Source organism: Elephas maximus, chromosome 18 (assembly GCF_024166365.1).
Source record: "Elephas maximus indicus isolate mEleMax1 chromosome 18, mEleMax1 primary haplotype, whole genome shotgun sequence".
Classification (NCBI taxonomy): domain Eukaryota; kingdom Metazoa; phylum Chordata; class Mammalia; order Proboscidea; family Elephantidae; genus Elephas; species Elephas maximus.
Genome location: NC_064836.1, coordinates 13487443 through 13503034, shown reverse-complemented (window position 1 = coordinate 13503034; position 15592 = coordinate 13487443). Strand labels below are relative to the sequence as shown.

At 48.3% G+C, this 15592-nt stretch overlaps 1 protein-coding gene across 17 annotated transcripts in view; it reads left to right on the top strand.

Annotated features, from left to right (window-relative positions):
- PLEKHA6 (pleckstrin homology domain containing A6) overlaps positions 1 to 15592 on the top strand; it is a 200321-nt gene that overhangs the window by 137668 nt on the left and 47061 nt on the right. For 16 of the 17 annotated variants that reach the window (XM_049858329.1, XM_049858324.1, XM_049858326.1 and 13 more), the window contains 2 exons: positions 10297 to 10377; positions 11102 to 11216. In XM_049858329.1, coding sequence (XP_049714286.1) covers positions 10297 to 10377; positions 11102 to 11216 — 196 coding nt within the window. Of the gene's footprint in view, positions 1 to 7684; positions 7775 to 10296; positions 10378 to 11101; positions 11217 to 15592 lie in introns of those variants that run through there. The other variant, XM_049858330.1, reaches the window with a different exon arrangement.

Genomic DNA, 15592 nt, shown 5'->3' with positions numbered 1-15592 from the left:
CACGGTGACCCCATGTACAACAGAATAAAACATTGCCCAGTCCTGTGCCATCATCTCCTTTCTGCCTCTGCTGTCTGGTCTAGTGGGGAATGTGTGTTGTCTATCGAACAAGGCATCCCTGTTCACATTGTTTTATCGTTAAAATAAGGAAACTAAGGCACAGAACAGCTTGACCCTCTCACATTGCTGGATTAAGGACCCAGAAAGCATTTGTAGCTTTTGAGGATGTGAAACAAGGGACACCAGCCCAGCTCCATTCCTCTCCAAACACTTACTTGGTAAAATTCCTTCACATGGGGTAGGGTGGAGTCACTACTCTCTGTAGGACACCAGAACCAAATCTGCTGAGTTAGGAATGAAGAGTGATTGTTTTTATGACCTTCCATAGACTGGGAGGCTGACAGCTGGGCTGCCTCAGCTTTGGAAGAGCAGGGGTTTGGGATTCAACTCGGAGCTGAGGGAGGAGGGGTAATTAATGATTGCCCCAGTACCCCATGGACCCTTTCCACAGCACTTGACTGTCAGGAGAAGACAACTTGGAGGCTGAGGGGAGGGGGGCAGGAGCCTATTTTCTCTGCATCTATCTGGCTTAGCTGGGGCCACCCAGGGGAAGATAGAGGAGGGAAATCTGGAGCTGGAGACTCAGGCAGCTCCTTTTCCTCCTTTCATTTCCTTTTCCCCTTAGCAGGGAACACAGCAAGAGCACCCAGTATACCAGGAGCTCCAGGGAGCTTGGCTGCCCCAGTTCTCCAAGTTGGGTCAGGGTGAAAGGAAAAATACTCCCCATCTTGTCCATGACAGCATTTGGGGCAAAGAATCCCAGTTCTTAACACTTGGGGGGGATTTCAACGTTCAGACGTTTAAGTTGTGGCTGTCCTCTGAAGTGATGTTCACTAATTTATCCACCAGCAAGGACACTGGCCCTGGTCCTGGAGGGCTGCGGTGTTGGGCATTACCGCTTTAGTCGCTGGATCAGGGAGATGTGGGGAGGGAGGTGGACAGGTCCTGGGGCGAGCCAGAGAGGTGGGGCAGAGGCACTCAAGAGGCCTGGCACAGCTGCTGTTTATCAAACAACATGGAAAAATTTCAATATTTCAGTAACGTGGTTATACGGAATATCTACCCTGGTTATCTTCCTTTCTCAGAAGAGGAATGGAGTCCCATAAAGTAAAATAATCACGTTAAAGATGAGCTGATCCAAGCTAGGTAGATCAGCATAAATTCCTCATGAAGTTCCCCAGGCGAAGAGCAACCTCTCTTCCTCTCGCTCTCTGTTCTCTGTCTCTTTCTCACACACACTCAAGCAAGAACCCACCGCCCTGACTAAAGAGTCCACAGTGCCCTATTTCCCTTCCCTGCCACCTTCTTCTTGTTGTTTGTCATTGAGTTGATTCTGACTCCTAGCGACCCCATGTGACAGAGTTGAACTGCCCCACAGGGTTTTCTAGGCTGTACTCTTTACGGGAGAGACCGGCAGATCTTTCTCCCACTGAGCTGCTGGGTGAGTTCAAACCACCAACCTTTTGGTTAGCAGCTAAGCACTTAACAGTTTGCGCCACCAGAGGCTTTCCTAACATAGGACTAAGAGGGAAGTCCCAGCCCAGTGCAGGGGCTGGGAACTAATACAGTGAGAGATTGAGAAGGACGGCTGTATCTGAAGTAAGAGGGGGGAAGCCTGGATCCAGCCCCCTCGGCCACTGAGCTAGTTCTTCTGCTTCCCATCTGAGGCAGGGGCTGAGCTCAGGATGAAGTTCTCCCAGGGTTCCAGAACTGGTCACAGAAAGTAAGGAAAATGTATTTCCCTTTGGGGTGGGGTGGGGGAGTGAGGGTAGATAGCATCAAGCAGGAAAGGGTCTTATCTAGACACTCAGTCCAGCACCCAAGCGTTTTAGGGTGGGCCAAGCTTGCTTGGGAGAGGAATACAGGCTGGGTGAGAGCCACTCACTGGAGGGCCAGCAGTGGCCTGGGGCCAGCGCTGTCAAGTGGGAGTTTGATCTGTAGGTTGTTGTTAGTTCCCTGGAGTTTGCTCCGACTCCTGGTGACTCCATGTATAACAGAAGGAAACGTTGTCAGGTCCTGTGCCATCTTCACGATCCTTGGTGTGTTTGAGCCCACTGTTATGGCTATTGTGTCGATCCATCTTATTGAGGGTTTCCCTCATTTTCACTGACCCTCTACTTTACCAAACATCATGTCCTTTTCTAACAATTGGTCTTTCCTAATGAAGTGTCTAAGGTAAGCAAGCCGAAATCTTACTTTCCTCCCTTCTAAGGAGTATTCTGGTGGTAATTCTTCTAAGACTGATGTATTCTTTCTTCTGACAGTCCACAGAATATTGAGTATTCTTCACCAATACCACAGTTTGAAGGCATCAATTCTTCTGTCTTCCTTTTTCATCATCCAACTTTCACACGGCGTGAGGTGACCGAAAAGATGTGTAGGTAGCACATGGAAGAGACAGTGTTGTTCAGAGGGCCTCTGTCCTCCTTCCCGCCTGCAGATACTTAAGAGGTGCTGCCTGGCCCTGACCCTGTCAGCCTCTTTGAGTGTCAGCAATAGGCAGGGGGCCAGAAGGCGCTCTGGAGGGGAGAATGTGGCTAGGGAAATATGTCTTCTCTAGGAATGGCCAGGGGAGCTGCAGGAGCCAGGCACACGAGGATTGCTGGGAATATAAACCGGGATGGCTTTTAGCTGGGACAGAATGCTGGAGCATATAAGGCTCCTTGAACAAGATGATGAGATGCAGAGGAGGTGGTGGAGAGCAGGAGTCAAACCTCTCCCCACATCCCCTCCTCGTGGGCCACAGAAATCCTCCCTGGAGTGTGGACAGCCTCGGCTTCCAATTTGCTAGCTGAGGGAAAGGAGGAAATGGGTGGGAGGGGTGGACTACAGGGGCTGCTCCTTCCCACTCACCTCGAAGTCCTCTCCCCACCTCATGAGTTGGGATGCAGAAGTCCAGGCGTTCTCAGGATGGGGGAAGCTGGGTGAGCTAATTCTCTGTCAGCAGATTCTCGGGAGCTATGGAAATGAAGCAGCTTGGTAGAGGGCAGACAACCAAGAGAAGCACAGAAGGTGGAATGAGTCAAGTGTATTTCTCTGGTTGTTTAATATTAATCACTATGGAACCTCTGTGCACCCAGCCTGCGTGTGTTTATGTGTGTGTGTGTGTGTGTGTGTTCACGCTTTTGCATGCCTGCAAATGGTCATGAAGACCCAGGTTGGTTTTGCTGCTTTTGACCGTGTTGTTGTTAGTTGGCATCAAGTTGGTCCCTGACTCATGGCAACCCTGTTCTCCCTGTCATCTAGTGCTGCTGTAACAGAAATACCACAAGTGGATGGCTTTAACAAAGAGAAATTTATTTCCTCACAGTAAAGTAGGCTTAAAGTCCAAAGTCAAGGCATCAGCTCCAGGGGAAGGCTTTCTCTCTCTTGGCTCTGGAGGAAGGTCCTTGTCCTCAATCTTCCCCTGGTCAGGGAGCTTCTCAGGCACAGGGACCCCAGGTCCAAAGGATGCACTCTGCTCCTGGTGCTGCCTTCTTGGTGGTATGAGGTCCCTAACTCTCTGCTTGCTTCCCTTTGGTTTTATCCCTTGAGAGATAAAAGGTGGTGCGGGCCACACCCCAGGGAAACTCCCTTTACCTTGGATCAGGGAGGTTACCTGAGTAAGGGTGGTGTTACAATCCCACCCTAATCCTCTCAACATAAAATTGCAATCACAAGATGGGGGACAGCCATACAGTACTGGGAATCATGGTCTAACCAATTTGATACACACATTTTGGGAGGGGACAATTCAATCCGTGACACCCACGCACAATGGAATGAAATGCTGCCCAGTCCTACACCAGCCCCATGGTTGGTTGCAGATTGGACAATGTTCTGTTGTGATCCATAGCATTTTCATTGACTGATTTTTGGAAGTAAATTGCCAGGCTTTTCTTCCTAGTCTGCCGTAGTCTGGAAGCTCTGTTGAAACCTGTCCAGCATCATAGCAATGTGTAAGCCTCCACTGACAGGCCAGTTGTGGCTGCACATGAGGTGGACTATGTAATGTCTAGGTATCACTCCAGGTGGATCCTCACCCTTGAGGAAGATGTTCTGGAGACAAATCATTACATAGCTGTCATCTCCACAGTACAGCTGTCGCTAGGACCTGGGAGCTGAGAGTGTCTCTTGAATGGCAAGAAGGCCCTAACTAGATGGAGAGATGATGCCTGGAGAGTGGAGAGGATCTGCCCGTCTTTGTTAACTAATTGGCTTGGGCACTTCTAGAGTTTCTGCCCCCTGTATTCTCCCCATCCCCCCTCTGCCTTCCGCAGCCTTCTCGAGCCTGGGGCTGTGTTTTTTTGTTGTTGGTTTTTTTTTTTTCCCTAGCTCCACACCTGGCATATTGATTTGTTTTTAAGCAAAATGAACAAAGCTGTTATCTCACGTGTAGCACATTTCACAGTTTGAAAGTTTATGGTTTTATTTCATAGAATCTGAAGGCACCTCATTTCCACATAAGGAGCCCTGGTCGTGCAATGGTTAAGCACTTGGCTGCCGAACAAAAGATTGGCAGTTCAAACACACCAAGTGGCTCCATTGGAAAAAGACCTGGAGATCAGCTTCCATAAAGATTACAGCCAAGAAAACCCTATGGAGCAGTTCTACTCTGTCACATGGGGTTGCTGTGAGTTGAAATTGACTTGAGGGCACCTAACAACAACATTTGCATATGAGAAAACTAAGGGCCACAGAAGTCCAGTCACACTGCTAATTCATGTTGAAACTTGGACGGGAAGCCCAACCCTGCCAAGTTCTCTTTGCACTGGTGGTACTGCCATGGAGGACCCCTCACAGGTGCAGTGGACAAGGTGACCATCTGGCAACGTGGGAGTTAGGCATGCTCCTGCCTCCACCATGAAATCTGCTTTTCTGCTTGAGATTGTCCCATTTCTGGGTGGAATCTGAGAGGGCCATTTGGATCTGCATTCTTAAGCATTTGTTCCTGAGGGATGGAAGCCTCTCGAAGCCCTAACAGGGAGGAGGAGAGAGAAAATCAATTGGTTACCTCCCATGGTTTCCTTCGGTAGTGTTCCACACCTGGTCAGCTCTGCCGCTGCCTGATCTAAAGTGAAAGCCTATCATTCTGTGTGGTTTTGTGGCAAAGGGAAGGAACCCCAGCTAGGCATATTGTGTGCTGCCTTCAGCCTGCGGGTTTCAGGACTCTCTCAACAAGCGGGAAACCCATGGGCCATCATTCCCACTGCCTGGTGCTCTCTGCCCTGGCCTTGGAAGAAGTAATTTAACTTGCAACTTAAGCAAAGGCTGTGGGAGGCCCCTGAGCTCCACTTGAGGAGAAGGGGGATATTTTTTCCTTCTAGAGGAAGAAAACTCATTTTCCCAGTGCACCCACCCCCCTCTCCCCCCCACCCCGCCAACCTCCTCCGGTGCAGAGGAGCTTAATTTTCTTTCCCTCTTAATGAAGATGGGTCAAAGCCAAGGTATATATTCAGGGGGGAGCCAGGCAGGGAAGCTGAGTGGGGGTGAGGGGGCAGAAACTGAGCTGCTCTCAGAGAAGAAGTAATTAATTTTAAGAGAGAGCAAAGAGAGGAAAGCCCTTGGTACTAGAATGTCCAACTCCAAATGCAGGTGGCTAAAAATTAGAGTATGGAGAGGTTTGTTTTTTCCCTTCTTCCTTTACTCATTTATTCATTCATCAAACCTTTATTGAGCTCCTGTGTACTAGCAGGCATTAGGGGACGGCCTTGCTCTCCATAACCATGTTGTTAGGTGCAGGCGAGTCGATTTTGACTCATAATGACCCCATGTGACAGAGTAGAAATGCCCCATAATCTTTATGGGAGTATATAGCCAGGTCTTTCTCCCACAGAGCTGTTGGGTGGGTTCAAGCCGCCAACCTTTTGGTTAGCAGCCAAGCGCTTAACTGTTGCACCACCAGGGCTCCTTCTCCATAACCACAGCAGGGCTCAAGTAGCTGTGAATTAGGGACAGAGAGAGGATGGAATCTGGAAACTGAGGCATTTTATCACCAGGGTAAATCATTTGCAAAACATATCACTAAATGGCTGACTATATTGACCCTTTGAATCTAGGATTAGCTGCTTAAATATTAGGAGTTGATGACCTCGGTTATATCCAACCAGCCTGTTTCATCAGGGCCTAAATGTAAATAATGATGTTGTCTGTTTACTTCTCCATTCACTGATTGCATTGTTCCCTGACCAAGTTCCTGTAATCGATCCAAAAATTAGATCAGCCCCTCACTTTGTGTCTGTTGTGACATCACAGAATTGCTATAACAACAGACTATGATGTCAACAGAATGCCTGGGTGTGGCTAAAAAGAATCACATTCATCAGAAAAGTATTCTCTTCTGAGGACAAACTAGAATAATATTGAAAGCCGCGGGGTCTGACGCTTGCTGTCAAAAAGAACATCATGGCAGTGTAACAGTGGGTCTGGAGCTTTACAACAAACAAGGCACCTAACGAGGACGGATTGGAGAGGAGGCTTGCCTGGAGGCAGGGGGATGGAAGCCATGACCTCTAGAAGAATACTCAGACTTGAAGGACGTTAGCAAAGAGGGAGATTGGACCATCTTCAGCCTCTGGAGAATTCAGGGGAATTAACGCCGATGCAACCTTCCTTGCTCCTGAGAAGATCTCACAGTCAGCTGGAATTTATCATCTTGCATCTAGGAAGATTTTCAGAAACAAACACTCGGTGACCCCCTCTCAGTCCCATTTGCTGCCCACTTCCTCATATGCTTTGGGAAGATGCTTTCTTTCAATTTCGCCTGAGTAAGGCAGCGTGTGTCCCTGCCACCAGCTTGGGCTCCATGACATCTGCGCCTGTCTGCTCCACTTGAGTTGGTAGCATTGCTGCTCATTAGCTGGGCCACCCCCAAGCAGAAGCCAGGCAACACAGAGCTGTGTCTAAAGGGAGCGTGTTGGGGGGACGGTTGCAAGAGGCTTCATTCATTATGCCCTTGTCCCCCCAGAGGAAGGCTGGGCAGGCTGAGAGGAGAGAAAGGAGACTTCCTCCATCAATCTCAACTTCCCAGCAGCCGCCGTGGCAGCAGCGACAGCAGCAGTCATAGCAAAAGAATCTGGAGCTTCATTTAACCCTGTGCCCACAGGATCCGAAGGGTGTCTGAGAAGCAAGTTGCTCTTCTGCCCGAGGGCCCGTGTTCTGGGCCAGGGGGCCAGGCAGGCCTGGGGGACTGTCGTTCCTGCCCACCAGGCTGGCATGAGTTTCTGCTGTGCAGATGGGAACGCAGCCCCAGACTCCTCCACCCACCCAGCCACTCTCTGTCCTTAGCCTGGTGAGGTCGGACTACCTGGAAGTTGCACACCTGCTCTGTGTTTGCCTGTCTCTCCGTTTCAGCATTTTCTCCTTGGGAACCTGAACTGGGAGGACAGCATCCCGTCCTGGCTTATTCCGCCTCCAGCACTCTGGCCGGCAGCATTCTGACTGAATGCTCCGTAGCCGTGGGCCCACTAGGGCACCCCTGCCGCCACCCAGAGAGAGCCCCCACCCCCTTCTCACGTGCCGGAGCCAGCCGGAGGGGGGCCGTCGGAGTCTGTGCTGCTGCTGGCCCTGGATCCCCGCCACGGCACTCCGACTGGGACGGCACTCCGACTGGGACGGAGGACTTACTTCTCAGAGGATGGTAGAAGCAGGGTGGCTGGCGGGTCCTCTGAGGCTGCCGAGCTGGGAACAGAGCTGCCAAAAAGATGTTGAAATTTCGGGCTGATCGGCGGGTCAGGTAGGATTTCTTCGGCGGACCACAGGCATGTCGAGTCAGAGCAGGCTGAGTTGGCAGCCCTCCTGTTTGGGTCCTGGGACCTCAGAGTGAGGGGTTGGCTTGAGATGACCTGGAGAAGGAAGAGGAGTTAGGTCAGCGCTTGCTGCAATGCAGTGCTTGTGAAGGGGAAGCTGTTTTGAAATTTGTAGCGCTGGGGATGGAGAGACGACGTCATTTGTAGTGGTTGCTGGGTAGGAGAGTCTGGGGCAAGGAGGAATTTGCCTCACCCTGGAAGACTTGTGATGGTGGATAGTGGAGCGTGTGCTTCTGTGTGTGTGTGTCTGTCTGTCTGTGTCTGTGTCTGAAGGAGAGGTTCCAGCAGAGTTACCATGGGAAGCAAGCAGAGCAGAAGGGGGCTGGCAGGTTGGTGGGGACCAGGGGCCCTGCACCACTGGCAAAGTAGAGACCTTGGCATCTGAAGCTCCTTAGTTGTCACAGACAGCCTGCTTCCCAGTCCCAAGGTGGGGCAGACCCAGGGGCAAGGGTGACTGGAAACAGCAGCCTGTCTGCACAAAGGCCCCTGTGGTTGAGTTGAGGACAATATCCTTGCTGGACATGGGAGGAAGGGGATAAAATTCGGGAAGTGGGGAGCAGGTTATCAGTGTGCTAGAGTTAAAACCCAGGCCTGTGGACGCTGGTCAAGTTTAAGGTCCTGCTTGGCAAGCCCTGGCTTCAAGACCCACGTGTCCACATAGGCTGTAGCCTACTGTGCTTCTGTCTCCTATGTGTCTTTGGGATAGATCTGAAAGTGACTGGCAGAAAGCTCAACAAACACCTTTTGATATTATCTTCGGCTTGAACAGACAGCCTGAGGGCGGGGTTGTGTCCTGGCTATTGAAAGGGGGTTTCCGAAAGGTATTTTCTCTCTCTCCTGGAGCTAAGGGCCAAGCTAAGACCTCTTTCCTATGGCACTAGCTGACCTGCCACTTGTCAAGCACAGCACCGGCCCTTTGTTCAAGCAGCCTAGTGTTAGGGCCCTGAGCCCTGGAGTAGCCTCAGCAAGCCCTGTCCTAGTACTTGTTTCTCAGGGTAGACGGGCAGCACTGAGGTGAAGAGAGGACATACCTGGGCTCTCCCAGGATCTCTCAAGAGGATAGATGAAAACCCACTAACCCACTGCCGTCAAGTCGATTCCGACTCTTAGCGACCCTGCAGGACAAAGTAGAACTGCCCCATAGAGTTCCCAAGGAGCGCCTGGTGAATTTGAACTGCCGAACTTTTGGTAAGCAGCCGTAGCACTTAACCACTACGCCACCAGGGTTTCCAGAGGAAGTCCTTAAAATCCACCTCGCCCCCCATTGTCTAGATGCTTAAATCACCACCAAAGTTTCTTGCCAGGTGGCCCCTGCTTGGAGAATCCATCTTAGATGGCTGCCATTTGTGCTTTAGCCCCACTGTGCAAGCCCTGCCTGCTGCCCTCCCTCTCTTATCTTCCCGAGAGCCCACTGGGGCACTAGCTTGACATTCAGTCAATGAGAAAAGCCCCAGCAGGACCTCCCAAAGGAGCCCTGCTCCCGTCCGCCTCTGCAAAGACCCAGCACCTGGTTAATGCCCCCTCCTACTTCCTGGCAGGCTGTCCTCACAGCACCCCAACTCACCCAAGCCCCAGGCCTCCCTTAATTAGATCTGACTGTTGAGCCAGCACTAACCTTGATGCCTGACAGCTCCTGAAGTCTCCGCTATATCAAGTAACCCTTAGACAGGGAGATCCTGGACTTTGAGTTTGGGTGGGCCCCAGCCGAAGCTCAAGAAAAGAGTTTCTGGATCTCCCATGTCATTTAAAGAAAGAGATTGGGGCACAAAGAAGGGGAGGAAGGAGTCCAAGGTCACAAGAGAGTTCTTTCAGCAAATAATGAGTGAGCACTTTTTAGGTGCAGCATTGGCAGCCATTGTCCTGGGGACAGAACCTGCCATGCATGAAAGCTTGACTGTATTGAATTGTCTATAGGACTCCCCCTCCAGCCCCCTTCCTCCCACACACCCAGGATGACCACTGAAAAGGTTAAGGATGGCTTATTTCCAGCCTGGAGTAGGGGTACACCCATTGCCATCGAGTTGATTCCAATTCGTAGAGACCCTATAGGACAGAGTAGAACTGCCCGATAGGGTTTCCAAGGAGTGGCTGATGGATTCGAACTGCCAACCTTTTGGTTCAGCAGCCGAGCTCTTAACCACTGCGCCACCAGGGCTCCCCACTGTGGGGGTGGGGGGGTGAAGGTGGGGGTCTATAGTAAGTAGTTTGTACTGACTAGAAAAAAGTGACCAGGTTTCATTTCCTCTCCTCATCCTCCATCCAGACTACAACTTCTATGTCATCCAGCCCTCCATCTTACCCCCGACCAATCCCACCTGGAGGACAGATGGACAAGCTTCTTATGTATTCATCCTGTCTCTGGCACTCTCCAGAGCCTGTCTACCCTTTGGCTTATCTTTTTGCCTTCTCCATCTTTACCGTAACTCTTCTCTCTATTTTGCCTCTACAGCCACAATGAAAGACGGAACACATTCTTACACCCAGTGACTGGCCAGGTCCCAGAGGAAAACAAAAAATTTGACTTGAAAACGTAAGTTTGCCCCCTACCATGCCGTTTGGCCTTTCCATCTTTCAACACCACCACCGCATTGCCACCTTGCCCCAGGGAGGGGAGTGGGAGCGGGAGGGGGGCAGAAGGAATTTAGGGTCACTTACCTCAGTTCTGAGGTCTGGAAGCTCCTGAGACCCATCTGGCTCAATACCCTCATCTACTTTCTCAAGATCCAGCAGAGCTCAGGTTGGTGCATCCTGTAGGTTGAGCGGAAGAAGTGAAAGACAGGTTCAAGGCTGAGGGAAGACTGAGGGGATCTGATATAATTATGAGAGCTAAATGCTAACTCCTGTCACTGTGGATGCTGGCTCACTGAATGAGAGGAAAATAACAATAGACAATTAAATGGTTGTCATAGTCCACTGGGCCATTGTGTCTTTTAAATTAGAAGGAAACGGAGTTCTGAAGTTCTAGGGTCTAGATTTTTTTTAAATAAAATTTAAAACAAAAAAAAAATTTTTTTTTTTTTCTAAAATAAATAAATTTGTTAAAAGAGAGGATAATGTCCAGTAACAGTAGCATATAATCTTCTCAGAAGAGCTGAGGGAGCAGCTGAGATGACCCCTTGATCTCATCACATAGGGGATCTAATTTTGCGCTGATGCAGGAATAGTGGGTGGCAGAGTAGGGAAAAGTGATGGGTGGTTTCTATTGTTTCTTGGCTTTGACTTGTCTCTTCTCTTCTTGGTCAACTTGAAATCAGATCAACCTTGGACATGTCCAATAAAACAGGTGGGAAACGCCCGGCTATCACCAATAGTGACATATCCAACCACAACATGGTGTCCGAGGTCCCTCCAGAGCGGCCCAGTGTCCGAGTAAGTCTAGCTTTCAAGACAACTGTTGGGCAAGAAATGCCTTCAGTGCATGTTTAGAGGGATCTCAGGAACCCTGGGAAGTGTCTTAGCCTGCCCAGCTGTTTCCGTAAGATTCTAACTAGCAGGTAAGGTGACTCAGGAGGAGTGTGAAGGGTAGGAAAGGAAGAGGGCTCAGACCAGAACCTTGTTGAAAACTAACATCTAGACCAGAGGTTCTTAATCTTGGTGCTGTTAACATTTTGGCTGGATAATAATTCTTTGTGATGTGGGGCTATCTTGGGCATTGTAGGATGTTTAGCAGTATCCTTGGGCTCTACCCATTAGATGCTACTAGCAACACCACCCCCCTCCAGTTGTGAAAACGAAAAATATCTCCAGACAAAGCCCAATGTTTGGGGGCAAAACCAACCCGCCCTCACTGAGAATTATTGATCTAAAAGACGTAAAAGAAGAATAACTCATGAAAGACATGGTGATGGGGAATTCAGAGAGAGAGGAGGAAACCAGGAGGGTGCTGTCCCCTAAATGGAAGGAAGAGAGCCTCCAGGAGGAAGAAGTAATCCAAAGAAGAATGTTTCAAGTCATAAGATAAGGACTGAAAGTATCCTTTGGGTTTATTAACAATGTGGAGGTAGGAGCCCCTGATAAGGGCAGTTTTGGTGGTGTGATGAGAGCAGAAGATAAGCTGAAGAAGGTTGAAGAGGGGATGATGTAGAAACATTGAAGAGTGGAAGCTACTCATCTAAGAAGCTAGATAATTAATTATGGTATATGCATACAAGGAGCCCTGGTGGTACAAACAGTTAAGCACTGGGCTGCTAACTGAAAAGTTGGCAGTTCTAACCCGCCCAACTGCTCTGCAGGAGAAAGACCTGGCAATCTGCTTCTGTAAAGATTACAGCCAAGGGAACCCTATGGGGCCATTCTGTTCTGTCACATGGGCTCGCTATGAGTAGGAACCAACTTGATGGCACTCAGCAATGACGTGTTTATACAATGGCATACTCTCCAAAAATTAAAACGAATGAGTTAGAGCTATATGTATCAATAAAGATAACTCTTGAAAACATAATGTTGAGTAAAAAGCAAGTTGCAGAATATGAAAAGTATGATATCGTTTATATAACATGTGCAAACATGAAAAACAACACTATAGATAGTATTTATTTGCAGTACAAATATATAATCATGAAAAGGAAGACTAATTTTGGGACAGTGGTTGCCTCGAGGGAGGAAGAAAGGATTGGAGGGGAGGGTGCATGTTTCGTTGGGGGAAAATAATATGCAATGGTGATCATCATATTATTTACTTCTCTGAAATGTTTGAAGTATTTCAAAACTATATTTTTAAAGACTTCTGACTGTGAAGGGAAGTTATGGGGGCGGGTGTGGAAGCTAGAAGATACGAAGATGGAGGGAGGTCTTGTTTGTTTGTTTTAAGATGTTGGCGGTGTGGGTGAAGGGAACAATCTGGCAGATGGGTTCTGGAGAAAGGAGTGACCAGTAAGCAAGGCTGCTGTGGAGGCAGGGGAGTCAGACCAGAGGCACTGTTGGCCTGGATAAGGAGAGGAGCACCTCTTCCTCTGATGCTGTATAAAAAGGGTTGAGAAACTGGGGTGGGAGAGCTAGGAAATTAATGACGTTCCCACCTGATGTCTTCACTTTTGCAGGAAAGGCCTTCTGCCGGGAGGGATAGGGTAAATGAGGATGCGTCAGGGGACTTGAGGATGTGCAGGACAGGTCTGGAGAGCAGGAATGGTGGCCAACAAAGGAACATAGGAAATATCGCCTGACAAACTGGAAGGGTCATGTGGGGTTGTAGACTGTGAGTCTGTGGAGCCCCAGTGCACAGGCTTCTGTGGCTTTCCTCCAGCAATGCTCATAGCCTGGTTGTGAAAGCAGGGGAAGCAGATGGTTGGATTGACCTCAGGTTGAGGGTTGGTGGAAAGTGGTGGCAGAAAGACAAGGAGGCTAGGCTACTGAGGGGGTAGCAGGAGAATGGCTCCAGTGGCGAGCCATGGGGAGCAGCTTCCAGGCTGCAGAGGGAGGAGGTGAAACTATGACAGATGATGGACTGAGAGAAAAGGGAAGGACTTAGGGATTTGCATATTCTTAGAGGGGTGGACAGGAGCCCTGGCGGAGCAGTGGTTAAGCACTCGACTGCTAACTGAAAAGCCAGCACTTCAAACCTACCAGCCGTTCAGTGGCAGAATCTGCTTCCCTAAAGGTTACAGCCTTGGAAACCCTATGGGGCAGTTCTTCTCTGTCCTGTAGGGTCACCATAAGCCAGAATCACCTCGACGGCAATGGGTTAGGGGTGTGAATGACTTCTAGTCATTCTAGTGTCAGCCATTATATACGGATTTTTACTAGTTTAATGTTCTGAAAATAATTTTCTTTCCTAGTTTTGGGATTGTCGTTGTTGTTAGTTGCCATCGAGTTGATTCTGATTCATAGCAACCCCATGTGTTACAGAGTAGAACTGCTCCATAGAGTTTTCTTGGCTGTAATCTTAACAGAAACAGATCACCAGGCCTATCTTCTGTGGTACTATTGAGTGGGTTCGAACCTCAAACCTTTTTTTTTTTAAATTGTTCATTAGGTGAAAGTCAACAGAGCAAACTAGTTGCCCATTCAATAGTTTATACATGAAGTATTTCATGACATTGGTTTCATTCCCCACAATGTGTCAGCACTCTCCCCATTTCCGTCCTAGATTCCCCGTTCCTTTCCTCCTGGTTTTCTACCCCTTCCTGCCTTCACATCTTTGCTTTTAGGCAAACGTTGCCCTTTTGATCTCATATAATTGATTGTTCTAAGTAGCACATTCCTCTCAGGTGTTATTGTTTATTTTATGGGCCTGCCTATGGTTTGGCTGAAAGGTGGTCTCCGGGAATGGCTTCAGTTCCAGTTCAGAAGGAAGTCTTAGGACCGTAGTCTCAGGGGTTCCTCCAGTTTCTGTCAGACCAGGAAGTCTGGTCTTTTTGTGAATTGATTTTTTGTTCTACAGTTTTTCTCCCACTCTGTCCAGGAACCTCTGTTGTGATCCCAGTGAGAGCGGTCGGTAGTGATAGCCAGACACCATCTAGTTCTTCCGGTTTCAGGGTCATGTAGGCTGTGGTTCATGTGGCCCATTAGTCCTTTGAACTAATTACTCCCTTGAGTCTTTAATTTTCTTCGCTCTCCTTTGCTCTGGTCGGGAAGAGACCAATAGTTAGATCTTAGGTGGCCACTTGTAAGCTTTTAAGACCCCAGACGCTACTCACCAATGTAGGATGCAGAACTTTGTCTTTATGAACTATATTGTCCCAGTCGAGGTAGATGTCCTCTAAGCCTATGGTTTTTTGCCTTCGAGCCTAGGAACCTCATCCTGTGAGGTGTTTAGTTGTGTCTGAGAAATTGCCCTGACTGTGGTCTTTGTGTGCTCTATTGTCTATAGTAGTATATAAGCAGCACCTACAGTTATGCATATAGACATATCCACCCCAAACCTATATCTGCAGGTGGGTGTTCCCTTACATACTCCCACATCTTTTGACTTACCTATCTACCTATGTATCTATTCCTAAATTAGTGTTTGTTAACAGTATTGTTGCAGGATTGTCTATGCTGTAGTAATTAGTGTTGTTGCCCTTTGTTCTTGTGTTCCTCTCAGTGTCGTCCCGTGCGTTGCTCATGTTTTGCTGACTTCCCCCATATTGTGTGTTGCCTTTCCCTTCACCAATATTAACACATGTCTTCTATTTGGTAATTTTCCCTCCCTTCCCTGGTAACCATCAAAAAAATTTTTTCTCATATGTAAACCTTTTCTTGTTTCTTTATATTAATGGTCTCCTACAATATTTGTCCTTTTGTTACTGACCTATTTCACTCAGCATAATGCCCTCCAAGTTCATCCATGTTGTGAGAGAGATGTTCCACAGATTTGTTATTATCCTTTATCCTTGCATGGTATTCCATTGTATGTATGTACCACAGTTGGTTAATCCATTTATCTGTTGTTTCCATCTTTTTGCTATTGTAAATAGTGCTGCATTGAACATGGGTGTGCATATGTCTATTCATGTTATGGCTTTTATTTCTTTAGGGTATATACCTAGGAGCGGGATTGCTAGATCATATGGTATGTCTATTTCTAGCATTTTTCATAGTGGCTATACTATTTTATAATCCCACCAGCAGTGGAAACAGTTCCAGTCTCCTCACAACCTCTCCAACTTTTGTTATTTTCTGTTTTTTTTTTTTTTTTAATTAGTGCTAGTTATGTTTTTTTTAGTGATGTCAGGGTCAGATGGTATCTCATTTTTGTTTTGATTTGCATCTCTCTAATGGCTAATGATTTTGAGCACATCTTCATGTATTTGTTAGCTGTCTGA